The following is a 23,694-nucleotide window of genomic DNA, read 5'->3' as shown; positions in this document are numbered from 1 at the left end:
GTTCCCGACCCCTGGTCTAGATTGAAAAAGAGAGCTAATTCGAATTGGTATCTGTGCGTGCGTGGAATAAAGCCGTTGACGCTATGATATTGTGAATCCAATCAGAGATTCAAAGAGGCTGTTCAGGATTTATTTTTAGTTTACTTCAGAGAATGATGAGGACGTGTGTGTGTGGTTTTCTGCAATACAGTCAGGTCAATGGTTTTGAAGTCTATGGATAATATAAACCATAGACTTCAAAACTATTATGAAGTTTATGCATTATCTTCAATTTTAATATACTGTACATCCTATATTTTTAAGTCATTAAAATTGAGGTTTTGCATTTAGATGTGAGGAAATAAGGGAAATTTTAAATTACAAGATGGAGGTTGGGGTTACTGTTTGGTGTTTTGCTCACTGTTATTTTGCACATCACTGTTAAAATACAATTTTGAATGAAAATCAGAGTCTAATGTGTGCCTTGGTATGGAGTAGCCTAATGCATGAGTAAAACCTGTTGTGTTTTATAGGAATAACTGCCAAAAGCAGTCTACCCTTTTGGCTCAAGATGATACACGGCTCAAATTATTTCTGTGGATTAAAACAAGATACAAAGAACAATTTAGTTTTAATTATGCTCACCCAATTTTCATGCTGCTGGGTTTGTCCTCCAAGGACGGATGGGGAAAATAATACCTTAAATTCCGGCTCCATGACGACCTTTATGTCGGGGAGTTCCAGGAAGAAATGCTAGTAATAAAACTGATTTTTCATAAAACACTTGTAATTAGGTTTGATTGGCAGTTGTCCTTTGGCGTCTGTGTGTGTGTTTTGCTGTCCAATCAGATTCTCTCTTGCTCCAGCAGCCCAGCCAATAGGCGTATAGCTGAAGCGCGACTTACGTCGAACCCGGACAGGTACGTCAGTCGACCCTTTTGGTACACTTGCAACGAAACGGCTCTAATTAGTTCGGTGAATTCAGACAAGATTCGAAGAACTTTTGAGTTTCAGTTATGTTCACCTAATTTTCATGCTGCTGGGTTTGTCCTCCAAGGACGGATGGGGAAAATGCTACCTTGTTGGCGTCATTTTAAAATGCACGGTAAGTAGTTAATTTTGGTAAAAGTCTATCAGGATACCAGAGAACTGCACGGGAGGCGTAATATGCTCGAATGCATATAGAATAAATTCATGTACGTGTGTAGGTTTAGTATTTTACGGCAACTTGGGAGGCTTTACGTTTTTGCTGTCTGTGGATCTGGGGGAAGCCCTAAAGTGACGTCACGAGGGTTAAGTTTAGTGGCTCGTAACCATGACACCGCAACACGTGACCACCTGGCTGTTCATCCTGAGCTACATAGCACAAGATAATCCTGCATTTAATTTGAGCACTGCGGTCTTTTAATTTACAAAATACAGGAAGAAAAAGTAGGCTGACACACAAGTTGTGTTAAAAAATATACAGACTAAAATATTGTTTGAATGATGTCTGATGAATGATGAGTTTGTTTTGAAAAAGTGAAGTGCAGAAATAGGTTTTCAAATAGAAGCAAAAATCAAACACTACAATACAGTGGTACCTCTACTTACGAAATGAATTGGTTCTGGAAGTAGTTTCGTAACGTGAAAATTCTGTAATTAGAGACGCGTTTTCCACGTAAATACCCTAATCCGTTCCAAACCCGCCAAAATTCAGACATAAATCTTTTATCATGCATCAAAACATGGAACAGATACATATTATTGCACAATAACCATAAAATGAGAGTTGTGCATCATGTAAAAAGCAAAGAATAAAGAATAAAAGTACACACTCGTGTAAACTTGTCAGAACATGAGGGGGGAATGAAGAGGGTGCTAGGATACACACTAAAGGCATGTGAGGTCACAATAACTAGGGCTGCAGGTATCGATTATTTTAGTAGTTGACTAATCGATGAACTAGTTAGTTCGAATAGTCGAGTAATCGGATAAGGAACACAAAAAATTAAAATGCCTGAGCTGAGCATCAAACGGTATTGGAAAAAAAAGAGAACCTACAATAAAAGAACAGTTGGCTAACTTACAGTACATCGCGAAAGTCCGCTAGCTTAAATGCTATAAAATGCTAACATTTTTTTACGCTCTTAACAAATGGTTCAAACACATATTCCCACAATAAACAGCTGAATATATCTATTACCTAATTTACGAATGCATTAAAAAAACATTAGCGTAAACTTAACCTTAGCTTATGTTGTTCTTAACAGGGAGCAGCTGGATTCAGCCATGTGAAAAGAGTTATGTCATATTTAATGTTGCCTCTAGAGGGCAGTGTATCCAACCAAATCAATAAAACTAAATGCGAAGTTTTAAAACAAACCGTTACAACGCCACTCTAATTAAACGAATACTCGAGGCAGCAAAATTTAATTCGAATATTTTTTTCTAATCGAATTACTCGAGTTAATCGATTAATCGTTGCAGCACTAATGATAACCTTAAACAAAAATTTCACGGTATTGCAATTCCAGCCCTGAAATGTGCTACTTTGCGATATCTGAGTTACAAAAAAAAAAAAAAAAAAAATCCATTGAAAAGGATTTTTATTTTTTTAAAACATATTAGCAAATTGCAACATAAGTATAATGTTAAAATAAAAAAACTGACATTTTCTAAATAAAATTCAAATAAATGCAGTCCTTTAGGTGAGCGTAAACCCACAGCCACAGCTCAACATTATTACCATCAGAACAAAAATAATTGAATTATTTTCCATAAAAGGCACGTGTGGATGACTTGTATCATGTTTACATTATATACACACTCTTTCTCACACAGACAGTTGCCAGAGTGAAAAAACCTGTTTTACCACCGCTAGACATACTAAACACTAGAGGCGTGCGAAATTTCAGATTCTTAGATTATTCGCTATTCAGCCGTAGAAGATTCGAGAACGATTCACAAATATCCAAATTCCAATTATTGAATTATACCAGGTAAAGCGGAAGTAAAACACAGTCAGCTCGGTCTTTGGGATGCAATGAGGAACGGACCGAGAGTAAATATCATGTTCAACTCATGCCGCTAGATAAAAAAAAAAAAAAAAAAAAAAAAAAAACAATCATACCTGACTGCGATTGACAGCCGCTACAAACAATGCCCAGTTGCTAGTTGCTACAAACATACTGCTACAGTATATATCATATATATGTAGAACTAGATGCAAAATGACAGACGATGTCGGTGTTAGAACATGTGTTATTGAACAGAGATGCAAAATGACAGACTTTCCGGCATAAGTAAACAGCCGCCATCTTAAAGCAGTAGACCTCTCTAGAAGGCTCTGTTGTAGCGAACCTAATTAACTTTTTATCTAAAATACTCCTAAATCAGCAGAATCTTTAAATGGTGAACTAGAACTTAAAACTTTGACAAAAGTAGACAGAAGGGAAATTATGGAATAACGGGAGCAATTTTAACAACTGTAACAGTTGATTCACAACATTAAATTAATTGAATGTAGTTTAAAGCTGCTGATACAGAATGGGGACTGGAGTTTTTTATTTACTGTTATTTTTGTATATTTGTTTACTGTTATATGTTAACTTGATACTGAAATAGTAGTGTGGTTCTGCCTGAGAGGATTTTTGAACAATTTTGGAACTAATGTACAAAACATTTAAAAAAAAAAAAAAAAAAAAAAAGGGAGGAGGGTGCATCAATAATCATTTTATAATCGAATCGGAGCCTCTGAATCGTAATCGTAATCGAATCGTTAGGTGCCCAAAGATTCCCAGCTCTACTAAACACGCTGGAGTTAACTCTCGTAACTTTCATGATTGTGTTTACTAACCTTTAATTTTGTATAAATACGAAATCATGTTGGAGGTACTACCTCCTTGGCAGCCACCCTCCGCAAACATGTTTTGCATGTCGGTTGGCCTTTCTCCTCTAAGCCGCGGCCATCTGTAATTTTTCTGTAGCCAAAGTATTCCCATACCAGCAATTTCGCTTTCTTGGGCGGGAAAAGTTCAGGAGTTTCACCTCCTCTAGCCATTGTGTAGCACAGCTGACTCACTGACACTGAGCAACAACCGGTGGCGGAGGGTTGAGCCTTGCAGCTGCAAGCAAGGGATTTCTCCCTGCATTTTTGTGACATAAAAACTAGCTAATACCTGACAGAAATTTTTTGCAGTTATGAAACCGTGGCGTTTTCATACCACGGCATACCTTGAAACCAGTAATCGGCACATGTGTAACACATACACATATTGTAGAAGTCCTTCTTAGCCAATTGGATGCCAGGAAGATGCAAGGCAATAGCCAATGGTAGAGCAGCTATATTATTTTACATTCAGTAAGCTCTGGGAGCTGGGAGTACCAGCCATTTTTGCCTTTCAGATCCCAAAATTTCTTTTGTAACAAGAGGCAGTATTTTCCCAACGAGGCGTGTCGTAACATGAAAACTCTGTATGTAGAGATGTTTGTAAGTAGAAGTACCACTGTATTTGATTTTCCCTAGGAAGTTGAAAGAGATGCATCATGGGAAAACATGGCTGGACATGTGACTGGAGCAAGCCAAAAAGTGAGCTATTATGTTGCAAACGTAAGTAACGCTCTGTAAACACACATACAGGTTAGCCCATTGTGTATCAAGTATCTTAACTTTGTATGGAAGCTTTCCTTCCAGTTACTGCTTTGTACCACTATAGACATGTCCACCTGAGCGGGGACAGCGCCGGCAGGCTCCATGGCACATTCATCAGAGAAGCCCCCCGGCACACAGGGGAAGTCTCACTCGGCTGCACGCAACATTGTACGCAAGAAGGAGCAGCGACGGCGGCGAGGAATCCGATCTTCCTCACCGATGGGCCGCGTCATTCTTATCAACTCACCAGTGGATGGTAAGACTAAATCGATTTCAATGTCAACATAAGGACATATATTGATCATGTTTGGAAAAAAACTGAAAATTCCATTTGGACTTTAATGTTTACATGTGTTCGTCGTATTATTTCCAGGTGGTGATGACAGCGAGGACCTCCACACTATCACGGTGGACAAAAGCCAGGATGGCAAGCTAGGGTTCAGTGTGCGTGGCGGCTCCGAGCACGGACTGAGCATCTTCGTCAGCAAGGTGGAAGATGACAGCACGGCAGGTGGGAAGGCGTGATAGTGAAATGTCATCTTTGCCGGACACTTTTTGATTATGTTGTGTGCGTAGAGGAGGCCGGCTTGCTAGTGGGCGACAAGCTTGTGGAGGTAAACGGCGTCAGCCTGGAGAGCATCACCATGAGCAGCGCCGTCAAGGTTCTGACGGGAAACAACAGGCTGAGAATGGTAGTGAGGCGCGTGGGCAAGGTGCCCGGGATCCGCTATTCTAAGGAAAAGACCACCTGGTGAGCAGTGGTGGGAATAAGCCAAGTCCTAGACTTCATAATATATTGACGTGACACATTCTCCATTCACTGCATCACGCCTTCCCGAAAGGGGCCGTAACACACTCCGGTCACATGCAGCGATATAACGCCAGATTTAGGTTAAAAAAGTAAGAAAACTACTGCATACAAACATTAAGGATTGTCTCAGTAGAAATTTGTTCGAGGATTCAAGGCAGTTGTTATATTTTTCGTACAATGCATGCATTTTGAAACGTTGTGAAAAAAAATCAATTGGAGAAATTAGCCGCTACAGCATTGGCATTATACTTCGCAATATTTACGTAAAATAACTGCTAAGTGCCCGGTTTTTGCTTTTAACCAAGAATGGAGCATTTATTCACAAGATTCTTCAATGCAAAAAGCTCTTTGTTGTACTAAGTGGCCGCCACAGTGACTTAACTAGCAGCACATTCAACATATTTACGTAAAATAAATGCTAACAGCCCTTTTTTTTTTTTTTTTTTTTGCTTTTAACCAAGAATCGAGACTGCTTTACGACCATATCTATAAAGAATTCAGGGATTTCAGCATTTATTTCACTGGAATTTTCAGCGGAAAAAGCTCTTTATGTACATATGGTGGCCGCTAATTTGCTTACTGACTAGCATCATCGTTCACAATATTTATGCGAAATAAATGCTACCTGCACGTTTTTTTTTTTTTGCTATTAACCAAGGATCGAGACTGTTTTACGTCCATATCTATAAAGAATTCAGGGATTTCAGCATTTATTTCACTGGAATTTTCAACGGAAAAAGCTCTTTATGTACATATGGTGGCCGCTAATTTGCTTACTGACTAGCATCATCGTTCACAATATTTATGCGAAATAAATGCTACCTGCACGTTTTTTTTTTTTTTGCTATTAACCAAGGATCGAGACTGTTTTACGTCCATATCTATAAAGAATTCAGGGATTTAAGCGTTTATTCACAAGAATTTTCAACGGAAAAAGCTCTTTGTGTTTCCACTCGGTCAGCTTTGACGGAAATAGGCCCCCTACGAATCGGCCTGCGACCTGTCAATACATTATGACGTCTATGGCCAAGTACAAGTATTTGTTATGGTAATTAAAGGTCCTGGAAAGTAGTGCTGCAACGATGAATAGATTAGCTCTAGTAATTCGATTAGAAAAAAGCTTCGAATCAAATTTTGCTGCTTTGAGGATTTAATTTTAGTAGGTAATGGTTTGTTTTGTAAGTGTTGCATTTAGTTTTATTGATTTGGGTGGATGCACTGCCCTCTAGTGGCAACAGGGAAGATGCCATAACTCGTCTAACATGGCTGAATCCAGCTGCTCCTGGTTAAGACCAACATAAGGTTGTACGTTTTTGTTTGAGCTAATATGATTGTTAATGCATTCATAATTTAGTTTATAGGTATATTTAGCAGTTTTTGTGGGAACGTATTTGAATGATTTGTTCAGAGCGTTGTTTGAAAAAAGTTATCATTTTATAGCATTTAAGCTAACTTTTGCAATGCAACTAAGCCAATTGTTCTTTTGTTGTACTTAGATCCTCATTTATTTATTTTTTAAAACCATTTAAGGCTAAGGTCAGGTATTTTATTTTTAAATGCATTTATTGCTCTTGTGAAATGAAAATGCAATTTCTTTGAAACTGCAATCTTAGAAAGAATTAGTTTTACATCTCCTAATATTTATTGTGCAACGCATTAAATGTTCCTAATTCGATTACTCAATTATTCGAACTAACCAGTTGATAGGTTCATCTTAATACTTAATAATTGATAGCTGCAGCTCAGATGGAAAGTCATTTTTGTGATCAGTTTCCTGAATAAATGAAAAATGTTTGAATATTAAGTCCTAAAAATGTGTGAAAGGTTTTTTGGGTTTGCCTGGAGTAGCTACCAACTTCATTCAAAACAACAGTTTTCTATTCAACAAATAACTGCTATCAGTGACAATTCAGTGCAATTTTAAGTTCTTTATCCACGTGGCATCATCCCGAAAACACATCTTCCCTCATGTGTTTTTTGTTATTTGGGATTTATGTAGTAACACACGGCAAAATACGGCCGGCCAAGCAGCAATGCAGCCAGAGTAAGTGGTTCATCCGCGGCAGTGACTGTCATTATATGGGTTAATGTCGGTTAGAAATCCAACAAGGGCCCAGTAAAGATTTACTACTAGAGGTAGCAGTGAAGTGTACGAAAAATGCGACTTCAATGGAATATTCTGTGTTTTCATGCTCTTCTAGGGTGGATTTGATCCACAGGCGCATGGTGGTGGAGGAAAGTGGGCGTACGCCCTCAGACGCTAGCGCAGGAAGCGCCCTTCGCAGGATCGTCCACCTGTACACAACATCCGACGACTACTGTCTGGGCTTCAACATTCGGGGCGGGAAGGAGTTTGGTTTAGGCATTTACGTATCCAAGTAAGTACCCTTCTAGAAACTGGACACATCCCCTCGAGTCACGCGCCGCTGATTCCATGACGTCTCAGGTTGGACCCCGGCGGCCTGGCCGAGCAGAACGGGATCAAGATGGGTGACCAGATCCTGGCCGCCAACGGCATCAGCTTCGAGGACATAAGCCACAGTAACGCTGTGGAGGTGCTAAAGAGCCACACACATGTCATGCTCACTATCAAGGTGAGTGGGAAAAAAATGCTCCTCATTAGGATTTTCGGCACAACCCAGTAGAATCAAGAGTTGCAGTAAATAAAAGATGAAATAAGCATGGTCTTTCATTTAACCCTTTCAGGGACAGTGGTCACTACAGTGGACATCTATTCAAAAGTTATTATTAGCTTAAGTCTTAAATCATTCACTGCCAGCCTAATGCCATCAGTTGCAGTCAATGAATTAAACAACGTGTGGTCACAAACGATCTATAAAATTTAAAAACAATCCCTGAGCAAAATACACACAGGCCACATTTATTTAATGTCTTTATTCTTTTAAAAAAAACTTTTTACAATGTGTATTGATTTATTTTTTGATTTTTTTAAAATACATTTTATTTTTAGAATCATTTTAATAATAATACAATGGCATCTCTACATACAATCGCATCGACATACGAACCTTTCGACATCGGACATAAAATTTGACCCGTCATTTGTCTCGACATATGACATGCTCGAAATATGATTTTTTGACAGCGTCGCAATTTCATTGTTTTCCCGCAAGACAGATGGATGGTGCATTTTCTTGAGAGAGAAATCAACATGGGTCCCAAGGAGGTTAGTGCAAGTGGTGAAAAAATGGGAAATTGTGACGCTTATCATTAAAATTAAGGAAATGATGAGCGTGGTGTGAATAAATGAACTGGCGAGACAACGCGGCTCACTACCCCCCACCCCCCAAACAACAACAACAGAACATGAAAAGCGAAAGTAAAAACCTCTCACGCCAGTTACACGGTGCGTTTAGGAACAGCATGCAAAATACAGCTGCAATATTAGAACCCGATTCGTTACATTAATGTATTTTTCTTATTACCAGTATAACATTATTATGATTTCAATTTGTATTTATAATTTCTTTTTATATGTATAATTGCTATTAGTAATTGTACCTGCAGTATTAAGTAAAGATTTTGCGTGGGTTTTTGGGCTGTGGAATGAATTAATCGAATTATAATGTATTCTAATGGGAAAATCCCGCTCGACATCCGACCATTTTGACATACAAACCAGGCCCTGGAACGAATTAAATTCGTATGTAGAGCGACCACTGTACTACAATTGGATGCCAATTGGGGGCCACGAAATATTGTAATATGGCCCAGGGGCCACAATTGGCCCCTGGGCCGCAGGTTTGAGACCCGTGTCACGTACAAATGCAATTTTAAAAAATCTTGATTTGTGCAAAAACAAATAAAGTGGTACCACTACATACGACCGCTTCGACACACGATCTTTTCGACATCTGATGTAAAATTTGAAGATGGAAATGATTGAAAAATATGAGCGTGGTGTGCGCGTCCGTGAACTGGCTCGACAATACCGCCGTAAAATGTCTATGATCTCGACGGTCCTCCTCCGGCCTCAGTTCGCCAGTCTTTATAAGTTAATGTGACTAGTGCTGCAACGATTAATCGATTAACTCAAGTAATTCGATTAGAAAAATGATTAAAAGATCTGATTAAATTTTGCTGCTTCGAGTATTCGTTTAATTAGGTGGCGTTGTAATGGTTTGCTTTGAAAGTGTTTGCATTTAGTTTTATTGATTTGGGTGGATACACTGCTCTCTAGTGGCAACAGGGAATATGACATAACTCATTTTACATGGCTGAATCCAGCTGCTTCCTGTTAAGACCAACATAAGCTGAATTTTTGTTCGAGCTAATGTTTTTTATATAAATGCATTCGTAATTAATTTATAAGTAGATTTAGCGTTTTTTTGTGGGAATATGTGTTTGAGCCATTTGTTAAGAGCACTGTAAAAAAAAAAAAAAAAAGTTAGCGTTTTATAGCATTTAAGGTAGCGGACTTTTGCTATGTACGTTAGCCTAAATGTTCTTTTGTTGTACTTTGATTCATTTTATTTACAGCATTTTTTAATACCGTTTGAGGCTCATCACAGGTATTTAATTTTTTATGTTCCTAATATGTTCCTAATCAATTTTTTATGTTCCTTATCCGATAACTCGATTATTCAAACTAACTAGTTCATCGATTAATCGACTACTAAAATAATCGATAGCTGCAACCCTAAATGTGAAAATTATTATTATTGTAACATCGCCAAAGCAATCACCAACTTCGTCAGGTTTTAAATCAATTATTTCAGAATTTGTGTAACACAACACACCTACTGTCCGCCGCAGCTGACGCCAACAACAGATCATGAAAAGTGAAAGTAAAAAAACTAATGCAACCTCTCAGCAACGCGGTGCGTCCATGTACCATGGAAAACACAGCCGCCACATTAGAACCAGATTCGTTACATTATTACAGGTATTATTATTATTGCTATTATTATTCTGATTTTTTATATTTATATATATTAGGGCTGTCAAAATGATCGCGTTAACGGGCGATAATTATTTTTTTAATTAATCACGTTAAAATATTTGACGCAATTAACACACATGCCTCGCTCAAACAGATTAAAATGACAGCACAGTGTCATGTCCACGTGTTGTGTTTTTTTGGTGTTTTGTCGCCCTCTGCTGGCGCTTGGGTGCGACTGATTTTATGGGTTTCAGCACCTGAGCATTGGGTAATTATTAACATCAACAATGGCGAGCTACTAGTTTATTTTTTGATTGAAAATTTTACAAATTTTACTAAAACGAAAACATTAAGAGGGGTTTTAATACAAAATTTCGATAACTTGTACTAACATTTATCTTTTAAGAACTACAAGTCTTTCTATCCATGGATCGCTTTAACAGAATGTTAATGTTAATGCCATCTTGTTGATTTATAGGTATGATAAACAAATACAGTACTTATGTATAGTATGTTGAATGTATATATCAGTCGTCTTATCTTTCCATTCCACCAATAATTTACTGAAAAATATGGCATATTTTATAGATGGTTTGAATAGCAATTAATTACGATTAATTTTTAAGCTGCGATTAACTCGATTAAAAATTTTAATCATTTGACAGCCCTAATAAATGTACAGTATATTTGTTTTGCTCTGTGCAATTGCTATTTGCAATAGTACCAGCAGTATTTATTAAGGATTTAGTGTAGCTTTTCGGGCTGTAGAACGAATTAATGGAATTATAATGTGTTCTTATGGGAAAATCCTGCTCAACAAACGAATTAACTTTGTATGTAGAACCACTGGAACAGTAAGAGTTAAGGTCAAAATCCTACAGGTGCTATTGTATCCAATGAAATGTCTACTGGGTCACACTACACATTCATCTTGGATGCATATTAAAGCTACTGTGTGAGTGCATGTGTGTGTCTGTGTGACAGCTGGCACACAGTCGTAATATTCCTCTTCACTTGCTGAGCTTGGGTTTCTCCATGTTGAAAAAAATAGCCAGGCGGTGTGCATTATTCATCAGGTTGCAAGGATCGGGTGCCGACGAAAGCGTGGCGTTATCCTTCGAGTGTTACTCCAGATCAAATATAGAGTATATGCCATCAAAGTTTAATACCAGTTGATTTATATACAGTGTTTTTCCCCCAACAGGAGGCTGGTCGCTACCCTGCTTACAAGGAGATGGTAGCAGAGTACAGATGGCTCAACAAGTGTACGTATCACTATGCTGGCCTAAAATGACAATTGTGTTAACTTTATTATTTTTTTCTTGAAATTTTAAAGAGCGATATTACCACTTTTTTTGCCTACATAGCTCCCTTGAAAAAATACAATTATTTTTTATTTAAGAAAAAAAAAGCCGCTTGTGGCTAAATGAACACGACCCTAAAACAACTGCTCATTGGATTTCTGATAAATTGGACTGATTGTCGTCTGCTTTGCTTCTACAATGTTAACCCAAATCGGTGTGAGTTCACTTTTCCCTTGCAGAGAGTCATTCATGGAATTAACTCACAATTGGAACAAAATAAAGACAAACATTCAAGTTGTTTTCTCTCTTAGTGGCCAACGGGGGTCAGAAATCTTCCTCGCTGACCTCCGAGTCCAATTCATCAGCGTCTTCACTGTCCTCAGAGACACCAGTCAGTTCTCTTAGTGGCTTGTCTCAGGTCATGTTCCCGCCTATTCTGCCGTTTGGTTGTGACATGGTGGATGTTTGCATCTCCACTGAGGACCAAAGGTGAGGGTCCGCCTTCCTTGTTGTATTCGTCCCTCCTTTCCTCATGATGATGATGATTTCATCTTTTTTGTGTCAGGTACGAGTCCGACCGTAGCGAGGCCGCCATCCAGACTGACACCACCCGCAGCCGAGGAGCCACCACGCTGCTGCGTGACACGGCCATCGGCCGGCTGGAGGACGAGGATGAGGGCGTTCCCAAGAGGGAATCTCGCAAGACAGCGGTGCTTCTGGCCCTCAGCAGACCAAGTCGACCCATCAGTCGCTCGCAGAGCCAAGTCACCATAGCAGGTGTGCAACCAATGCTAATGTTACCGAGAAAGGCTTTCTGTGTATAGTATTTTTGACACAATTGCACTCCAACTCCATGCAGAGATCACCCAGAAGAAGGCCAAAAAGCAGAAAGGAGAGAAAAACTCGGGAGAGAAGAGTGCGCTTCAGCGCTCCAAGACTTTGGTCAACTTGCTTTTTGGTGGCGTGCGCAAGAGGGGGGCCTCCAGGGGGCGCTCCAAGTCACTATCTACTGACAAAGGTACATTTTCTATGGCAACTTGAAATCCTTCCACTTACATCTGTTGAACACGATGATTGATATACAGTAGTGCTTAATTTGTAAATCATAAGGTGCCGGAAAGCAAAGTACATATGACGTAGGGATGACGAGACGGGCACAGCTGCTGGAACACACGCAAAAAATGGTGCTGAAAACAACAAGCAAATGCCCATTTGCCATGCTGTGGGACTTACAAGCCTCAATTTCAGATAATATTCATGGTATAAATGTTATGACAACAATTTACAATTATTTAGGCTATACTAGTCTGTACAGCACGGGCAATTGCCCACATAACCACAGGTGGGACTTACAGTACACAGTCAGCAATTAGTTTCTCAAATGGTCTAACTTGTAAAATATATATTAAAAAAAAAATACAAATAAATAACACGAACCCATTCTTTTGAGAGTTTCATCCATCCTGTCTTCTCTGGCCCCAAAGTTCCCACCGCCTTACAAATTGTGCTGCCCAAACCCGAATTTACCATAAGGGTACTGGCCTGTTGCTCCGGCTGTTGGTGGTCCACCTGGCTGACTTCTGGTGCAGTAGCTGGCCGCCACTCCGGGTGGCGCTGAACCTGACCAGCCGCTGCCACGGTAGCAGCCTCCTGCCCTGGCTTAGCTGTCTGTCCGTGAACCTGGCTCGCTGCTGCGGCGCTAACCTCCTGCTGCACCCATTCCTTCCCGTTAGCATGATCGCTGCAGCTGCCCTCATCGCCGGTTGTTGCTTTTCTGACTTGTTTTGAACCATGTTCCTTATTTTTGAAAAAAGACAGTAAAAGCAACTTTCTTTTAGGCATGTTGAAATATAGTTTGATCCTGGCTGTTTGCTCCTTAGATGCCGCAAATTTCCAGTGTTTTTGTTTTTTTCTTAATGTCTGAGGCCTGATTTGTTGGTCCAGCTTTTCAGTATATCAACAAATCTCTTTCAAATGACGTTAAATTTTTATCAACAACATGCAATTCTTGGGATTTGTTCTGTAAATGATTTTTTGCATATTATTATTTTATTTTATATTTTTTTTAAAAAACGTATTCATATTATGATTATTGTCTATACACGAGAGGTGCCAGATCTGCCCAAATATGTCCCGGAACACAGGGAGGCCAAAATCAAGATGTGCCGGATCTAACCCTCTGACCCCTGTTATAAAGTATATCATCATACCGTACATCAGTAACAACCCCATTATTATGAATGTATATTATTTATGTGAAACAATATACTGATTTCTACAGTTTCCTACATTAATTTAACGTTGTCAGGATTTCACCCCTAAGCTAACGAACTGCTAATGCACAGTTTTAGTGACTAGGTTAATCTAGTGTTGAAGCTGAGAATGCAACAGAATGTAGGCTGAACTCAAGTTTCTTGTGCAGGCCATGTTCAACGATATTTTCAATTTGATGCGGGTGCCATAATTTGGACACCCCCTACTCTAATTGGCGCATCTTTAAATTAATATTTTGTCTATGAGAACTCACCTGTCAATCATAGAACTGACATGTGATGTCATAAAACAATTTGACAAACTAATCCAGGTTTGAACCTTGGCTGCGGTCCGACTGTTGCGGCATTTCCGGAGGACACCCTGCGAGCAGTGGAGGAGTTGGCGCAGCGCCTGTTGACAGAGGAGGAGACGGAAGCAGTGATGAAGGCATGTCGGACGGTATGACGCCACACCAGTCTAAGTTGTTTTGGATCTTTTGCAACAAAATTTTGACATTGATACCACATGAATCTTAGTATGTAGAAGAAAGGAGTGTAGAGACGTTAATACGCCACCTGCTGGCCGTGCTGGACAGGCCTGAAAAACTACTGCTGCTCAGGGAGGTCAGGTAAGAAGTCATTAGGGCTGCAGCTATTGATTATTTAGGTAATCGAATAATCAAGTATTTGGATTACAAACATTTGATGATTTGCAGAATACATTTTCAGAGATGTACAACAAAGGAAAATGTTTATGCTTGCAATAACATTTTGACTTTCCAAGATTGCACTTTTAAAAGAGCATAAAATGTGAATACCAAATAATATTCCTAAGTGTTTCTTCAAACGATGTAGAATTGCACTTTAATTTCACAAGAATAATAAATGCATTTCAAATGAATTAAAATACCTGAGCGCAGCCTCAAACGGTATAAAAAATAAATATGGATCTAAGTACAACAGCGGTCTCAAACCGACTCCACAAAGGGCCGCAGTGGGTCCTGGTTTTTGTTCCAACAGATCCAGCACAAACAGTTCAACCAATGAGGTTTCTACTAACATAAGCAGCACCTGATTGCAATCAACTGATTACACTTGTAAGAAACCAGATTGGTGAAAAGGTATTTGTCTCGTTTGGTTGGAATGAAATCCAGTACCCCCTGCGGCCCTTTGAGGACCGGTTTGAGACCACTGAAGTACAACAACAGAACAATTGGGTAACTTGCATAGCAAAACCCCACTAGCTTAAATGCTACAAAATGCTATTTAAAAAAAATTTTTTTTTTTTTACAATGCTCTTAGCAAATTGTTTTAACACATATTCCCACAAAAAAACTGCTAAATCTACTTCTGAACCAAATAACAAATGTATAAGCAAACAAAACTTACCTTATGTTGGTTTTAACAGGGAGCAGCTGAATTAAATGAATGAATGAAATATTTATTGTCATCACCATCGGTATCATTGACAATCATTGACAATTACAAAATGTGATATGATTTGCCCGAAGGAACCGAAGAAGACAAAGGCAGACGGGAGGAAGTTTATGCTTATCAGTTTCCCTTCCCCCATTAGCCATGTTAGACGAGTTATGTCATATTCACTGTTGCCACTAGAGGGCCAAACCATCACAACGGCACTCTAATTGAACAATTAATTAAACGAATCCCGAAACCAAAATTGACTCGCTTTTTTCCTAATCGAATTACTTGAGTTAATCGATTAATCTTTGCAGCACTTGAAGTAATCACTGAACAACTAGACCTGTACTATAGAAAAAAAATTTAAGTGAATATACAGTGGGGAGAACAAGTATTTGATACACTGCCAATGGGTTTTCCCCACTGTATCTTCCTTAAAAATAGTTCCTTCTGTTCTATATTTTTTTCCACTTTAAGATTGCAGTATTTTTCTGAAATGACTTGGAAATTAATCTAACTTTTCTTCTTGACTTGATGTAATGTGTAAATATGTTTAGAGTGGTCATCTGAATTAAGTGGAGTCATCAATGCCGTCCAGAATAGGATTAACATCTTTGTCAGCATAATCTCTATTGTGTAAAGCAAAACAACATCCCAAGGCCTATGTACATTTGTTGTGTTGCCCAGTAACAGGTTGTTCAGTGCTACAAAATACAACATGGTGATGAGGAGTAATTACTAAAAACAAACAAACAAAAAATTGTGGGGGGTGCGTCACTCTTACATACTTTAATAATGATTTGGATTTTTTTAAAAATGCTTTTCTTAAAAAACTCAAAACAGTCGAATTTTTTTCCCTGAAAACCTTTTTTTAAGGAGGGGGGGCTAAAAATGACATTTTCTCTGCAGAATGCTACTTCCTGCCGCCCACCTTCAAGAATTCAACAGCACTGTAGAAGCAGTAGAGGTAGAGGCATACGACATCCTCAAGTACCGCTCAGGTATTTAACACGCACACATACACTACAGTGCACGTCTTCACTCCTTTTTTCTTTACTCTCAGTCCGAACACCACCTCTCCGCTCTCCCGCATCAGGCCGAGCGCCTAAACGTCGCCTCATCACACCCATACCAGGTTGGTGGCGCTGAGCTCAACTTGATTTTTGTTTGAAATTTTTAAGGAGTGAGGGTGGGCCATACCGAATTCTTCCCAAAAAATGCCACAAAGCCATGAAAAAAATTTTTTAAAATAAGGGACACCTCATTGGTAGAGCCGGCCGGCCTGATAACACTCGTTCTTCAATGATTTTTTTGTATGTATAAAAGAGTTTGTTTTTTTTTTAATATAAATTTACTCAAAACTGAATTAGTTACATATTTAAGTAAACACATGGAAAAGCAATAATTATCAGCAATGTATTTTTAATACAAAGTATACTACAATTAAATTCGTCCCGCTAAATTTAAAATTAACGCTTAAGGTCCTTAGCCTTTATGTGCGTGCGTATGCGTTTTTGGCTGTTTTTTTTCTTCACCTCAGCAGTAACATTTTCACAAATGATCATTCCAAATATCATGAATTTGACAGAACTAGGGCTACAGCTATCGATTATTTTAGTGGTCGATTAATCTATCAACTAGTTCAAATAATCGAGCAATCGGATTAGGAACATTTAATGCGTTGCAGAATCAAATTTAGACGTAAAACAGCCTTGCTAAGATTGCACTTTCAAACGAGCATTAAATGGAAATACAAAATAAAATTCCCAAGTGTTTCTTCAAACTATGCAGAAATGCAATTTCATCTAAAAATAAATTTAAATACCTGGACTTTTCCCTAAACGGTATTAGAATAAATAAATAAATACATAAATAAGTCAGCTAGCTTATATGCTACAAAATGCAAATGTTTTTTGTGTTTTTTTACAATGCTCTTAAAAAGTTGTTCAAACACGTATTTCCCCCCAAAAAACAGCTAATATACCTATAAACCTAATTACGAATGCGTAAAAAAACATTCGCTCAAACTAAAACTTACCTTATGTTTGTCTTAACAGGGAGAAGGTGGACTCAGCCATGTTCAATGAGTTAGGTCATGTTCACTGTTGCTACTATAGGACAGTGTATCCACCCAAATCAACGGAGTAAATGTAAACACTTTCAAAACAAACCATTACAACACCACTCTAATTAAGCGAATATTAAAAGCGGCAAAATTTGATGTGAAGCTTTTTTTCCTAATTGAATTACTCGAGTTAATCAATCGTTGCAGCACTAGACAACACAGAAAGTATAATACAATTAGTCAAAATGGGGTAAATAGAGAAGAACAAGAAAACAAACGATCATCATTTTGAACATGCTTTTTACTCTCGCTTATGTTGTCTTTAGCGACAGTACCTCGACCAATGAGATGAATGGGATTTCGTATTGTCATTGTCCGGGCAGCTCATTGGTCAAAAAGCAGGAAAGGCAGGCAATGCTTTTTCCTGCATATTCTTGTAAAGCACGATACCAGTATTTGTTCGTTCTACAAATAAGACACTATTTTCGAGTTTGATGATAATAAGGGACAAGACGCGTCCTTTTCTGAATACGATTCCATTTTCAAGAGACAATTGGCAACCCTAACGCCATGTGAAAAGTCATCTTTAACAGGCAGTATGAAAGCCTTACAATATCTCAATTGCTGCTATGTCCTTGCATTAGATTTGCGAGGAGGCTTCGAGTTGCACAGTGCCACCTTGGTGGAAAAGCAGAGTCACCTGGTGGACAAACTGGAGAAGCTCAGTCTATCTGGGCCGCGGGCTTCTAGACAGAGGCGGCGCCGACCCGCTGCCCAATTTACGCCACTGCTCGACATTCCGGTGGACGGGTATCCATTCACAGAGGAGCACAAACACTCACCTGCAATTGTCCCCGAGCCTAACTGGCTGCTTGCTACCGAACCGGACGTCAGTAGCGAAGGCTCTGCGCACTTTGAAAACATCTCACTTTCGGGACGTCTGAATGGCCGTCAGTCTCCGCTACAGTATGAACTTCAAACAGTCAACATCTCTAAAACAAAACAGTCGCTAGGTAAGTGCTTATGCTTTCATGGCAATCAATAATTCAGGCCACTTCCTGTTGGGTTTAGGGCAAATCTTGGTGTCTTCCTATTGATTAGGGGAATGTCCGGGTTACTACCTGTTTTATTTGGGTCACTCTTTTGATTTTGCCCATTCCAGATCACTTTATATTCAGTGTTGTTTTCGTAAACAATGACTATAACGAAAATATTTAGTCAACGAACAATTTTTTCATTACGAGATGATAACGAATTAAAACATGTCTTGGGATACTAAAACATAACGAATGCCAAATTTCGTCTGACGAGACGAGAACGACAAGGAAATGCAGCGCAGTTTCCGTCACATGTTCACAATGTGTGAGATTTTAATGTGTAGTTAGCTTGCATTGTAGCAGTGTTTGGTTGTGTCACTCATGTAACATGCTGTGCCTCCCAGCTCATCAGGCACACACGATAAGATTTGTTTTCTTATATTGGCCGGAGAGAATATGCAGTTTTGCTTTAGCCTTTAAAAGGTCTGTGCTGAGTAATCATCACACGCTAAATGTAACTCGTAGCATTAGCATTGCGATCACGTTCGGGTTAGCATTAGGCTAATGCTGACGGCGAGCATCCCCTTAAACTATCTGACAATTTTTTTTTTTTTTTACATAGTTCGTGGCTTCCAGGTGGGGAGAATTAATTTCCTGCTAAGTGTGTATTATCAGTAAGTTGGCGTTGTTCCTGTAGACGCTACAATATGTGCTCGTCTGTCAATGTTCATTCAAAATACAGTGGTATGAAAGTGTATCTGAACCTTTTGGAATTTCTCACATTTCTGCATAAAATCACCATCAAATGTGATCGGATCTTTTTCAAAATTTTTCAGAACTGTCTGCTTTAACTAAAACTACCCAAACATGTGTAGGTTTTCATATTCTAATGAGGATAGTATGCAAACAATGACAGAGTGAACCATAAAAAGTGAAAGTGAACCATAACATTTAATATTGTGTGCCCCCCTCCCTTTGGCAGTAATAACTTCAAGACACTTCCTGTCGCTGCAGATCATTCCGCACATCGATCAGGACTAATCTTGGCCCATTCTGCTCTACAAAACTGCTGTAGTTCAGTCAGATTCCAAGGATGTCTGGCATGAATTGCTGTCCATAGGTCATGCCACAGCATCTCAATAGGGTTCAAGTCTGGACTTTGACTCAGCCACTCCAGAACGTGTATTTTGTTCTTCTGAAACCATTCTAAAGTTTATTTACTTCTGTGTTTTGGATCATTGTCTTGTTGCAACATCCATCCTCTGTTTAGCTTCAACTGCCTGACAGACGGCCTCTGGTTGTCCTGCAAAACATCCTGATAAACGTTTGACTTCATTCTTCCATTAATGATTGCAAGTTGTCCAGGCCCTGAGTGAGCAAAACAGCCCCAAATCATGATGCTCCCTCCACCGTGAAGCATGGTGGAGATGAAAATATTTTGCCAAAACTTCTGTGGAGTGTCCAAGTGCCTTTTTGCGAACATTAAACGAGCAACAATGTTTTTTTAGACAGCAGTTGCTTCCTCCGTGGAGTCCTCTCATGAACACTATTCTTGGCCATAGTTGTAAATATAGTTGATGTGTGCACAGAGATACTGGACTGTGCCAGTGTCTTTAGCAGACACTCTATGGTTCTTTTTTACCTCTCCGCGTATTCTGCGCTGAACTCTTGGCGTCATCTTTGGTGGACGGCCACGCCTTGGGAGAGAAGCAACAGTGCCAAACTCTCCATTTGTAGACAACTTCTCTGACTGTCGATTGATGAACATCCAAATTTTTAGAGATGGTTCTGTATCCTTTCTCAGCTTTATACAAATCAATAATCCTTGATCGCAGGTCTTCAGACAACTCTTCACTGAGCCATGATGCACATCAGACAATCCTTCTCATGAGGACAATTCTTACCAGGTGTGTGTTTTATAGTGGGCAGGGCAGCTTCAAACCACTCATCAGTGATTGGGCACACACCTGACTTAAATTTTTGGGTAAAAATTGGTTTCAATTGCTCTTTAAGTCTCCTTAGGCAGAGGTTCAATTACTTATTTTCTCCCTTCTGTCATTTGTTTGTATGCTATCCTCATTAAAATATGAGAACCTATAAATGTTTGGGTGGATTTAGTTAAAGCACTGTTTTTACATCTGTGGTATTTTGAAAGATCAGATCACATTTGGTGATTTTATGCAGAAAGGTGGGAAATTCCAAAAGGTTCAGATACTTTTTTATACCACTGTTGGAGTAAAATTTTTGAATTTTAAAGACGAAAACATTTTGAGTAAACTTCGACTAAAACTAGATTAAATTAGTCTAAGTTTTCGTCAACAAAAACTAGACAAAGACACATTTTGAAATGACTAAAATATGACTGAGATTAATAAGTATTATTGTCCAAAAGACTAAGACGGAAACTAAAATGTGTGCCAAAAACAACAATGTTTCTGTTGATTTTGAGAAGTTACTAATACCTTTGTATAGATTTGGATGCATTTCTGGATGCATTTCACTCCCTGTTGATTTGTGGGCAAAAAATCCCACCTGATTGGTGCACTGGCGAAACTTGAATTTATGGTGAGCGTCTTTGGTGTCGTAGGTATCAGCATATCCGGTGGGATAGAGTCCAAAATCCAGCCAGTGGTGAAGGTGGAGAAGATCTTCCCAGGAGGAGCCGCTTCTACCTGCGACGTGCTCAAGGTAACAAACGACGAGAAGCCAACTAAGCCTCCTACCCCCAAACACTCGCCTTTTCCAGGCCGGCTTCGAGGTGGTGAGCGTTGATGGTGCGTCGCTGCAAGGCGTCACACACCAGCAGGCCGTCGACCTTATCCGGAAAGCCTTCAGCGACAAGGCCAAAGACCCCATGGTGCTGGTGGTCAAAGTGCCCTGCAAACCTCCAAAGCAATCTAGTGGTCAATGATGGCCAGAAGTCGCCATTTTAGAAACAAGAACAGTTTAACAGTGTAACCTTTAATAACAACACAAAATGTACAGCATGGTGAAAATAAACATTTATATATCTATTTGTACTGTGGAAGCCCAACAAACATCCAGTATGAAAACAGGCCTTGCAGAAACAATTCTTTGGTCTATTCACAGTGACGAGTGCATTCGAGAATTATTTACAAACGGAAAGCAGCCCAAAATGCTTGTGTGAGTTCAAAAGGTTCAGCCATCTTAAAGATGGTAGGAGACGAGGAGTGGGCAAACTCATACTCAAGGGACCACACATTTGATTTTATATTTTATCAACAGAGGCCATCATTAGTAGATTGAGGTGAATTTAAGCATGACTCATTTTAATTAAATCTCAGTTTTGATTATTTAAAATTAATAACAGATAATACAGTATTTTAATATATGTAAAATATATTAATTATACAGGGTGGGGCAGAGCAACTTGCTTATTTAAATTTGGTGCCCTGAAGCGATGGTTGCACTGAGGATGGTCGGGATGGACTTATTTGAGAGGGTGGGGCTTAAAGTTTGGTTCTTAATGTGCGTTCTTTGTGTTCATTTTTCAGGAACCGCAGTGAGCATCATGGAGTGGACGAAGTTCGAACCGCTTTAGCTTTTGAGGCATTTTTTTCAAGCGGTCGCTCAAATGTGTGGCTTAAGTTCCTCCACCATAGCTAATCTATCAGGATAAAATTTCAATTCTTCATGGAGGATTCGTCTCAGTTAACGAGCAGACAACCAAAGAGCAGATGCATGTTTGCGGGCAGACCATCGGGGAGATCTCAAAACAGATTGTCTCACCACGTCAATGTTTTGGGGTGTCCTTGCTGTTTGTGGGAGGCCAGGTTTCTTTTTGTTTACATCATCCGTTTCCTGCCGGCCAGGAACACGACCACGGGGGGCAATTTTGAAATGTCTACGGAATGCAAGTTGTGCTGCGATGATTAAGCGACAGCTTGAAAAAAAATGCCTTAACAGCGAAAGCGAGTTCCAACTTCGTCCACTCCATGATGTTCACTCGGGTTCCTGAAAAATAAACACAAAATAAATATCGCACATTAAGAACCAAACTTTAAGCCCCACCTTCTCAAATAAGTCCATCCATATCATCCTCAGAGCAACCATTGGTTCAGGGCGCCATATTTAAATAAGCAAGTTGCGCTGCCCCACGCTGTATAAAGCAATTCTATATTAAATTAAAAAAGTACTTTTAGTTTTTATATCCGACGAGTCAATTCAGCATTCAATGAAGGAAAATTACATGTTTAATTTGCTTTATTAATAAATTCTTGGGAAAAATTGCAAAATTATTCATAACTTTTGAGTACAGCTTGTGTGGACATCAAGCCATAGTTTGCCCATCCTTGTATGATCGGACTCTCATTATTGCATACTGCGACCGTACGTTCACTTTTTTGTTCTATTCAAGTACCGCAACGCACGAGGTGATTTGAAGTTGAAAGTTAACTACAGTAGTATTGATTATTGTAACACTAGCTGCTATGGTCACTGGACAATTTGGCATTGAAGAGTCCATCTTAAGAGTCTTCCACACAACTGGGAACGTGAGGAACAAAGCTTACAAGAACGTCAATTACAAGAGTATTAAGAATACTCGGTATTGTAGTCTTTTTACCATCACCATTCTCAAACTGGAGTGCAACTTTTTGAAAGAACCGTTTTGAGCTTTTTACTGGTTGGAAGGCAACAAAAGCTCCCACCTGCAAGTCAAATTTCTGTGGCGGCGACTTCATCAAAGACGATCTCGTTGCCACTGCCGTCATCGTCATCACGGTCGCGGCTCTCCAGTTCCTGGCTGAGGTCCCTCAAGACAACCTCCAGTTGCCGGTTGCGTTTGTACATGCTCAAGTAGTTCTCCTGCAGCTGCTGTTGGTAGCGAAGCACCTTTTCCTTCTCCTCCTGCCACGTCCTCCGCTCTTCCTCAAAATGGTCCGACTGCCGTTCGGCTCGCTGCCGTTCCAGAGCCAGCTCGCCCCGAGTGCGCTCGGCCACTTCCCGTAGGGCGTCTCGATCTCCCTCGGACTGCCGCAGCCGCGCGAGCTCGCCCTCCAGGCGCGCCGCCTTCTCCCGCAGCAGCTCGGCCTCGCTCTTGCGTCGCTGCAGTTCATTCTCGCACACCTCCAACTCGGCGGCGCGCGACCGGGAGGCGGCGCCGGACTCCTGCAGGAGCGCCTGGGCGCTGCTTAGCTCGCCGCGGGCATCACGCAGTTGCCCACGTAGCGATGCGGCCTCACCCGCTCGCTGGGCCAGCTCAACTTGAGCCTCCTTTAGCTGCTGCTTCAGGAGCGAGATCTCGCCCGACTTCTGGCACACCTGGT

At 39.8% G+C, this 23,694-nt stretch overlaps 3 protein-coding genes across 8 annotated transcripts in view; 1 reads left to right on the top strand and 2 right to left on the bottom strand.

Annotated features, from left to right (window-relative positions):
• The window catches only part of scn4aa (sodium channel, voltage-gated, type IV, alpha, a), an 84,465-nt gene extending 83,750 nt beyond the window's left edge, over positions 1-715 (bottom strand). The window contains exon 1 of the mRNA XM_057825782.1: positions 625-715. The gene's annotated coding sequence lies outside the window, so the exon portion shown is untranslated. The remainder of the gene's footprint in view (positions 1-624) is intronic.
• Positions 716-896: 181 nt separating this feature from the next.
• On the top strand, positions 897-21,816 carry LOC130909523 (PDZ domain-containing protein 7-like). 3 transcript variants are annotated; one of them, XM_057826099.1, is made up of 18 exons: positions 897-1,084; positions 4,487-4,570; positions 4,677-4,868; positions 4,986-5,123; positions 5,189-5,363; positions 7,625-7,801; positions 7,870-8,017; positions 11,531-11,591; positions 11,942-12,119; positions 12,196-12,407; positions 12,490-12,648; positions 14,215-14,342; positions 14,420-14,511; positions 16,214-16,305; positions 16,368-16,439; positions 18,014-18,382; positions 20,994-21,094; positions 21,153-21,816. In XM_057826099.1, exons 3-18 carry the CDS (start codon positions 4,715-4,717, stop codon positions 21,315-21,317), a joined length of 2,421 nt encoding a protein of 806 aa, XP_057682082.1. In that variant the 5' UTR covers positions 897-1,084; positions 4,487-4,570; positions 4,677-4,714; the 3' UTR covers positions 21,318-21,816. The 3 variants fall into 3 exon arrangements, with proteins under 3 accessions (XP_057682082.1, XP_057682083.1, XP_057682081.1); XM_057826100.1 differs by having other exon boundaries at positions 4,655-4,868; XM_057826098.1 differs by having other exon boundaries at positions 4,643-4,868.
• The window catches only part of LOC130909524 (leucine zipper putative tumor suppressor 2 homolog), a 28,213-nt gene continuing 25,870 nt past the window's right edge, over positions 21,352-23,694 (bottom strand). For 3 of the 4 annotated variants that reach the window (XM_057826103.1, XM_057826101.1, XM_057826104.1), the window contains exon 6: positions 21,352-23,689. In XM_057826103.1, the coding sequence (XP_057682086.1) occupies positions 23,084-23,689 (606 nt within the window). In that variant the 3' untranslated portion in view covers positions 21,352-23,083. The remainder of the gene's footprint in view (positions 23,690-23,694) is intronic. The other variant, XM_057826102.1, reaches the window with a different exon arrangement.

The sequence above is a fragment of the Corythoichthys intestinalis genome, chromosome 21 (assembly GCF_030265065.1).
Source record: "Corythoichthys intestinalis isolate RoL2023-P3 chromosome 21, ASM3026506v1, whole genome shotgun sequence".
NCBI lineage: Eukaryota > Metazoa > Chordata > Actinopteri > Syngnathiformes > Syngnathidae > Corythoichthys > Corythoichthys intestinalis.
The sequence above is the reverse complement of the archived record's forward strand: the minus strand, read 5'-3'. Positions and strand labels throughout refer to the sequence as shown.

Bases quoted from the DNA above. Each gene is read 5' to 3' on its own strand.
- LOC130909523 (XM_057826099.1), top strand. From the start codon at position 4,715: ATGGCACATTCATCAGAGAAGCCCCCCGGCACACAGGGGAAGTCTCAC. The intron at 5,124-5,188 runs GTGGGAAGGCGT...TTGTGTGCGTAG, and splicing joins GGAAGATGACAGCACGGCAG to AGGAGGCCGGCTTGCTAGTG. The intron at 21,095-21,152 runs GTAACAAACGAC...CGCCTTTTCCAG, and splicing joins CTACCTGCGACGTGCTCAAG to GCCGGCTTCGAGGTGGTGAG.